The sequence below is a fragment of the Condylura cristata genome, unplaced genomic scaffold (assembly GCF_000260355.1).
Source record: "Condylura cristata isolate star-nosed mole 26May11 unplaced genomic scaffold, ConCri1.0 scaffold00018, whole genome shotgun sequence".
Classification (NCBI taxonomy): domain Eukaryota; kingdom Metazoa; phylum Chordata; class Mammalia; order Eulipotyphla; family Talpidae; genus Condylura; species Condylura cristata.
Genome location: NW_004567119.1, coordinates 21,401,724 through 21,410,168, shown reverse-complemented (window position 1 = coordinate 21,410,168; position 8,445 = coordinate 21,401,724). Strand labels below are relative to the sequence as shown.

The window sequence follows — 8,445 nt, the reverse complement described above, 5'->3', positions numbered from 1 at the left end:
TAGGGAAGTCATATGTCCTGGCCCTGAGAGAATGTGCTGGAGGGTAGGTGGGGTTGCTGGAGATAAGGCCAAGAGGCAGGTTAGGTGACAACAAAGACACCATGTAGTAGAAGTTCCAGCCAGCCTGGAAGTTGAGGACTTCTATCAAGCATCATCAAGAACCTTGTATTTGCTCATCTCAACTGCAGCTTCATGTCCATATTCTGTCTGCATTGACTCCTTAGGAAGACTGCTCGGAAACCTTCCTCTTAGACATCTGTGGGTTTGTTGGAAGGGAAGAAATGGAGTGTCCATGTGGGGTTAGCAGGCAGAAGAGCACAGTGCCCCTGGGGTCCCACAGGGCAGGGCAGGGACCCCCCAGTTCCAGACCTCAAGCCAAGCAGCCATGGTGAGGATGGGGAATAAATATCCCAGGCGGGAGAGTTAAGGCCTGGTCCCTTCCTGCCTGGGAGGACATATCAGGGACTTTACAAATTGGGAAGAGTCTCAAGCTTGACCCGCCCCTGTTCTTGCATAGGGTGGTGCAAAGGGCAAGTACTGAAAATTTTAGAAATGGGTTGATGGAAACCTTTGAGCAAAAGGATTGGTGATGTTTAAAGAGCTGGGATGCTCCAGATTTACCATTCCAGAACACCAGGGGAGGCTGTGAAATTCATCTTCAATGGCAAGCAAATCCTGGACTAGCAAACGGGGATCGGTCACAGCTGGCCATAAGCTATCACCCTTGACCACCAGAAGCCACCTTGCTGTTCTTTTTTTTATCTACTTGTGAATAATAGACACACTCACTACTTCTTCCACCATCATAAAAAATATGCGAGTCCTATGTTTAGTATCTCCTCATTTGTACCCCACCCCAGTTCACTGAGTACAATTTTGCAAAGAGTCATCACCACCTTAATGTGCCACTCCTGAGGTGTGTGTGAGGTATCTTGTCACTCACCCCCAAACACCATACCTGTTGCCTGGAAAGAACTGTGTCTCTGCCTCTTACAGTTTTACCCTCCGTTTTGCCATCAAACCTCTGCTTGGCAAGTTCCCATTGACTCCTTCTCACAATAATTCTCCCATCTCCCCACATGACTCCTAAGTTTCAGGGTTGAGTCTCCTTTCCTCATATTTACCAAACCCAGGCAGGTTGGGTTGCTGGTATGATGCTATCTGGGACAGTCTTATCTAGCTACAAAGTGTGAATCAGAGATTACACCACACAGGGCTGGTGCCAGTCAGGCGGGCTGCCATATTGCCAAGTAACCCAGTGGTTGAACCAGGTTGGGTTGAGTAATATGCACCAATGGGAAATGAGTTTATTAATCATGTAGCATAGTATACTGTTGACGAAAGTGTAGCTCTGAAGTCCTGGTTTGACTGGAGAAGGTGCAGGTGGGGCTGGATGCTAGCTATGAAGACACCCAATGACACTATCTTTCTCTGCAAATAGTCACTTAAAAAGCACAAGAAATCTACATGGAAACATCTAGTTTAGCAAAGAGAAGAGTTCTATGCTCAGTCAATCTACCTTTCAGCCATCTTAGATTTCCTTTGTTAGAAAAGGATTCCTCCTTGTGGTTGTATATCAAGTTACAGTTTGGAATTTGTAAAGTTTCATGAGGTGAGAGAAGGGAATTCAAGATGGTAGTCAGTGACCTAGAATTGTGTGGGTGTGAAAATTTAAGATTCCATACTACATTCTCTTTATTGATCTCTCACTTCAAAAACATTCTTTTCTAAGGCCACAGTCCACCTCTCCACCCAGGTCTGGCCTAAACTTGGTAACTATAGCCAACCAGAAATACCACCCACATTCTTCACAATGATGGGTCCACACTGTGGTGGCAAGAATAGTTTCTGAGTGAGGAAGTTGTGCTACATTTCTGTTACTTTACCACAGGTCTGGTCAGCACCTTGGGGCTGAGATGCCAATCCCCAGGCCAGCATGTGGTGCAACATTTACATAGCTCAGTATCAAACTCCAAGCCCTGAAACTTTGCTGAGACAGAAATCTGCAAAATGCACAACAAAGAAACCCAAGCGTGTTTTGAGGTGGACAGGCAAAAAGGGAGAGCAAGGACCAAGTTGTCCGAAGATTGCTCTAGAACGAGATTGTCGAACAAGGCTGGAGAAATAGACACAAAATGAAAAAGGAGGGTGTCTATCTCCTCCAGAGAAATGGAGAGGGCACTGGGGCTGATGGCAAGCAAGCTAATAAGGGATGTTTCTGGAGAAGAAAGCACGTGGGATAGGGAAGCATCATTTTTATGGGAGAGAATTTGTAAGCTGTGAGGGGTTAACGCTACATACAACATTGCCTTTATGTTCTCCAAATCCCAAATATTCTTTCTTCTTTTCAAAGCATTGGCTCCCTGGATAGTTCATCAAGGTCAGTTTCCAGCCAGGACCATCTTCCCAGGCAGCTGCAGTAGGCCTGGAGAATCCTGTCCACAGAACTTTTAAATCTGGTTTTCCCCAATTACCTGACCACAAAAGAGCTTCCAATCTTTCTGCTTATCTTGCCAACCCTAAAGAACCCTTCTCAAGTCTCCACCTGTTTTTCAGGCTTCAAAAGCTTTAGCAAAAGCACCCTTAAGTATGGCTGTAGAGACTCCGCAGGTCCTGACCCAGGGCTCCCTGTCACCATCATCAAAAAAAAAAAAAAAAAAGCTTCATACTCCAGGAGAGCCCCTTCCTTTTATGCTAAAGTGTCTACTGGAAACCAGAGAGAAGGGTGGTAGAAATTCTCAGTCATTAGTCTGGACTCTCATGAGTTCATCTCTTCTCTCCCCTGAATCTCTCTGGCAGCCTGAGCTCTCCAGCAGAGGGGAGGGTATCCCAACCTCTTAGAACCATCGCAAACAACATCACTGGATGTGACACACCAGGACCCACACGTCAACTTCCAATAACACCAAATCCCACATCACGGCATGGAGTTTTCAGAGCAAGGAAAGGGCAAGACTAGGCACAAGAACCTATCACACCAACCATCAGCCAAAATCAAAACAAGACAAAAAACAGGCCAAACCAAAAACTTTATGCTATGAAAACAAGGAATAAAATAAGGAGATTTATAGGCCGGCTGATTGTCAGCAAACACAATATATTTACTGTATTAGCATTTGCTCACAGTGCAAATGGTACAACATTACACCATTTCAATATTTCGGTTTTTAAAAATGCTGTTTTCATTAACTATATTATATTGGCATAACAATATGACAAAGGAGCAAATGAAATGTTGGTGAAGAATTTCACCTTTTCACAATATCAAGCATATTTTTTTAACCTTAGTATAAGGTACTATAAATCCAAGAAATAAAAACATCCACAAAATATATTACATCTGGTTTGTCTTTTTCTAAGTACTCAACTTTATACAAAAGTCTTTCAAAAAATATCATTCCCTATAGGTTTTCCTGTTTAAAACCTGATTTTTTTTTCTCTCAGTTCACATAAGTTAGAGTGCATTTTCTTTTGTTGTTTTTTTTAAACATGCAGACATATAAAAAATCTGGATAGCACAACCTTTTGGCAACAAAGTTATTTTTCTCTTAGTTTAGCTTAAATGTCTGAGAACAGTTTTATTAAAACAAAGGAAAACTCAGAGTTATCATGCAGTGACATGCATAAACCAGAAGGAGCAAGGAAAAAATATTAAAGAATATCTGATTCCTCCTTCCAGCTTGGAAGTGACCAAAATTTTTGCTTTTAATAATCATCACATTATAAAAAGTATTCAGCAAAATACTGTCTCTGCAAAGAAAGATTTTACCCTTCAGCTGGAAAAAAAAAAAAAAGTATGGGCCCTCCTGGCAAATTTCATCTTCTTTCCTTCTACAAAGTCCAAGTACCTGGAAATCCACACTCTCCCTGCGCTTTGATTTTTTTTTTCCTTTCACTAACTCCTTTTAGTATTATTTATCCACCACCACCCCCCAAACAAAACAAAACAACCCCACAAAAAAACGGTGCTTTTTTTCTTTAAAAAAAAAAAAAAAGGTGGGAAACGCATAAAGTGACTTTAAAAACAGACATTCTGTAAACTCCAGACCTTTGTTCCTTCTCTCTGGGCAGCTAACTGACCACAGGAGAAATCACGCTAATAGGGAACAGTACATTCAGTCAAGACTGTGCTGGAAGCTGTGTCCAAGAGCAACCTTCCCTACTGCTCCACTTCAAGAGCCGGGTGTGGAGAAGGGCTGGGGGGAGGGGGTGCCTGAGAAGAGGTGAGGTAGGGCAGGGAGAAGGTGAGAGTGGGATATGGAAAAGGTATGCCTCATTCATCAACATGGATTAATGCAAAAATTCCCACATCTTTGAGGAAAATTCGGACAGAGATGTCTCTCTCCGTGTGTATGTCTGCATGTATATTTCTGTTACACACATACACACACAGAAATAATTTCACCAATTCATTTGCCGTAAAAACACTTAATTTAAAGCTGTATACACCCACAAATTCTTTATTCCAGTGCACTGCACTGGATAATCAAGTACCTTAGAGATTGTATTTCCTAGGAATACATAATGTGGGTATGATAGACAGATGTGTACGTGTGTGGACACATACACTGGCATATACATACACACAGCCTGTACATAGACTTGATTTCTACCTGCTGTTTTGGCCGTGAGAAAGGGCAAAATCCAGCGAGCTTCCTCACCAGTGGTGGGACAGAGAAATGAGTACATGAGAGAAAACAAGGATGGCAAGTGGGGTGGCTGTATGAAACCTGCCTTTCTGGTAAAATTTCTTGTAAAGAGATGGGGGAGAAGGGTTGGAGGGGAGTCGTGGGGAATGAGGGAGAGGGCAGGTGCAGGAAGGCAGATTTTTGAAAGTAGGGCCGAGGGAACACATTTCCTAAAAGGCAGGTAGATTTTGGGATGGTGCTCCTTCTCCCCGCAGATCAAACTGCCCTGAGGCCTAAGAGGGAAGTGCTCGGAAAGAAGGGGTTCTGAGGGGCTAAACCCCAAGCAGCGGTAGCAGCACCGCGGCGGCAGCATCGAGGCATTTCTGTAAGAAACATCCGAGCAGATGGAAGACCATCTCCTCCGGCCACGTACAGGCCGCCAGCCTGGGGCATTCCCCCAGCGCTTGGGCGCCCGATATGGGCAAGAGTTTGGAGTGGACACAGCCCAGTTCAGCTCAAGAGTCTTGCACACACACACATACACACGCGCGCGCGTACACACACACACACACTCACACGAGCACGCACTCTCGCGCGCATCCCCGCACGCAGGCGCGCGTGCGTGCGACGGGCGGCAAGCTTTGCGCTTTGGTGCGCTCCTTATCCCCTCCCCCTTTCGGGTCTTCGAAGGGGAACCGAGGAAGACGTGGGGTGGGGTGGGGGGGGACCATGAGGTGCTTGGGTCGGGCGAGGTTTGGGCGGGCCCGCCTTCAGTCCCCCCCTCCCCCCGCAGGTCCTTGGCGCGGCCCAGCGGCCCCTGGATCAAGGCGATCCGTACTGAACAAAGCGGGCTAGACGCCACCTTTCCGCCCCCACGCCTTGGCTGGGAGGTGGGTGGGGGGGCAAGCGAGGGGAAGGCTCCTCGTGCCCTGGCCCCCAACCGTTGGCCAGTGTGAAAAGGTGGAAACGGGGGACGTCGAAGGGAAACAAGGGACCTTACGTCCATGGAAAGGCCAGGGCGCGGCCCCTGCGCCTCCGTGGCTAGCGTTGCAGCTGCTTTAGACGAGCAGCTGGGAGACACTGGAGGGAAAAAGTGGGGACCTGGGGGCCGCAGCCTCAGGCGCAGGTGGTGACCACAGGGGCCAGAGACACCGGGGGCGCCGAGGACGCAGAGGGCGCACCCCCCTTCTCCGCCTTCTTTTCCTTTTGCTTGAGGTGGATCTTGGCGTGGCGCTTGCGCTCGTCGCTTCGCGCAAACTTGCGCCCGCAGAACTCGCAGGCAAAGGGCTTCTCGCCCGTGTGCGTGCGGATGTGAGTGGTAAGGTGGTCGCTGCGACTGAAGCTCCGCATGCAGATCCGGCATTGGAAGGGCTTGTGGCCCGTGTGGATGCGCAGGTGCCGGGTCAGCTCGTCCGAGCGACTGAAACGGCGGTCACAGCCCTCCGCTGGGCAAGCATGGGGCCGCTCGTGGAGCGGGGTCTTGCTGGGCCGGTTGGGGTACTTGCGGGGCCGGATGGGCTTGAGCGTGAGCGGCGGCTGAGGCAGGCTGCCGAAGCCTGGGTGGATCTGCTTGTCTTTGAAAGCCTTGATGGTCTCCAAGGGAGTAATGGGGGGCGGGTTGACCCGGATGGGGTCCATGCCCTGGAAGGGCTTGTGCTCGGGAATGGAGCCCATATCGTTGGGGTGGTGGTATAGGTTGTAGTCAGGAATCATGGGGAAAAGATTGCTGTCCAATGCCGGCTTGGCCGATTGGTAATCCTGGGGGGAATAGGCGAGCCCGGGGTTGCCCTGGGGGTCGTGGAAAGACACAGGCTCCGAGTAGAGATCACTGCAGTTAGAATAGGGGGGCAGCGCCGGATACATGGCCTCCACATCGCCCTGCGGCGGCTGCACCATGCTGGCCGTGGAGGTCTGCGTGCTGAGCGCCCCAGAGGCCGGGGGCACCCCCAAGATGCCGGCGCTCATGAGGCTAATAATGTTGTCCTGGCACCAGTTGGAAGGGGAGTCAAAGGCGAACTTTCCCAAGTAGGTCACGGTCTTATTGCCGGGGGCTGGCTGGAAGGAGCCGGAGTAAGAGAGTTCCGGATTGGGCTTGTCGTTGGTCAGACCGATGTCCATTACATTCTCTGCGGAGAGCAGGGGAGAGAGGGGAGGAGTGAGTGAAGCCGAGCTGGCTCGGGGCTCCGGGACTGGGGCGCCTAGGTCCTTGCCCAGGTGTGGAGGGTGCGGCCGGGTGGAGTGCGCCGCGCATGGGGTAAGAGGAAGGCTGCGCCGGGCGCAAAGCGGGCGGTGCCGCGCTCCCGAGCGCAACCTGGATACAGCAAAATACTACGGATCGGGGTGTGGAGTGGCTGCCGCACACACACCGCACAAGCCGCGCACACACTCACGTATCACACACACGCGCGCGCGCGAGAAGCATTGTTGTTCTTCCCGAGGTGGGGCGGGAGGTAGCTGTAGCTACAGGTAGTTTCAGACCCGCAGCGCGCGGGGCTCTCGCTCTCTAGCGCACACAAGTCGGCCTCTTCCCCTAGCCCTGTCCACTCCGGGACGCCGCACCTTTCCAGCAGCGACGAACTCCCCACCCCCCCAACACCCCCACCGCCAGCACTACGCTAGGGCAGCAGCCCCCCTCGGGTCCCGACGCTTTGTCCTCGGCGCACAGAGGGGTGCTGCCCGCAAAGGAATCTCCTCTGTAGCCTCCCCGGGCCCCAGCCTCCACCCGGCCAGAAGCAGCTTTAGGCTCTCCCAGGAGGGGGAAAGCCTAGCCCCAGCTCGAGAGGGTGCAGGGCGGCAGAAAATGGGCCCTTGCCTCGGGGCCAAGCTCCTAGAGCCGGGATCACCCCCCGAACCCCCCACGCGGGTGGACCCTCTCCCTCTCCCCGCCGTCCCCACACCCCCCACAGCTTTGCTGAACGCCCCGGAAAGGCAGCGTCGCAGTACCTCTCCCACCGCGGGGACTGCACGCCGCACATGGCTCCATCCCGGGTGGGAGGCTGAGGGAGTAGGGGGGAGAGCGCGGGTGAAAAGGGACGCAGGGCTCCTCCCGGGAAAGGGGGCGACAGTACCACGCCTTTCGCGCAGCCCGCGATCGCGCCCCTTAAGTGGAGAGCCCCAGAACCGCTCGCACGTACCTCCCTCCTGTCGGCGGCTTCCCCCACCCGAGCGAACCGAAGCCTGTACCGTGGCGTCGCCAACCGAGCCTTCCCGATCCGGGAGGGCGGGAGGAGTGGGTGGGAAAAGCAACTCGCCCCCCCAGAAAATTCCCAGGCGCCCCCACCTCTTCATCTTTCCATCCATCCATCCCTCCATCCATGCCTCCATCCATCCATCCATCCATCCATCCATCCATCCATCCATCCCTCCATCCCTCCATCCATCCCTCCATCCCTCCATCCGTCCTTCGCTAGCTCCAGTCCTCCACCTCTTCCTCTCTCCCTTCCTCGCCGCCTCACCGCCGCCCTTACCTGTAGCCATCTGATTGTAATGGGCTACCGAGTCGCTGCTGCCGGAGAAGAGGTTGAGCGCGCTGGGGATCTCCTCGGGGTACAGATTGTCAGGCAGTTGGTTTAGCAAACTGCTCATGGTCACCGGCAGCTTCTCGGCGAGTTTGCCGGTCATAGCACTCGCGAGCTGCCGCCGCCGCCACCGCCGCCGCCGCCGCCGCTCGCTCCTAACGCAGCTTCCAGGCAAGCGGCATCCGAGAGGCGATCCGTGGTGCAGGGGAAAAGCATGCGAGAGGGAAAGTTCGGGGGGAGGGGGGAAGGAAGAGGGGAAGGGATGGGCCAGGGGAGGGGATCTTCTCTTTTTTGGGGGG

At 52.2% G+C, this 8,445-nt stretch overlaps 1 protein-coding gene across 3 annotated transcripts; it reads right to left on the bottom strand.

Annotated features, from left to right (window-relative positions):
• Nucleotides 1–5,278: 5,278 nt before the first annotated feature.
• EGR3 (early growth response 3) lies at nt 5,279–8,439 on the bottom strand. 3 transcript variants are annotated; one of them, XM_004685398.1, is made up of 2 exons: nt 8,096–8,439; nt 5,279–6,754 (listed from the first exon to the last, which is right to left on the bottom strand). In XM_004685398.1, the coding sequence occupies exons 1-2, from the start codon at nt 8,247–8,249 to the stop codon at nt 5,745–5,747; spliced, it is 1,164 nt and encodes a 387-aa protein (XP_004685455.1). In that variant the 5' UTR covers nt 8,250–8,439; the 3' UTR covers nt 5,279–5,744. The 3 variants fall into 3 exon arrangements, with proteins under 3 accessions (XP_004685455.1, XP_004685456.1, XP_004685457.1); XM_004685399.1 differs by lacking the exon at nt 8,096–8,439 and adding an exon at nt 7,572–7,651 and having other exon boundaries at nt 5,289–6,754; XM_004685400.1 differs by lacking the exon at nt 8,096–8,439 and adding an exon at nt 7,763–7,801 and having other exon boundaries at nt 5,744–6,754.
• Nucleotides 8,440–8,445: the final 6 nt, after the last annotated feature.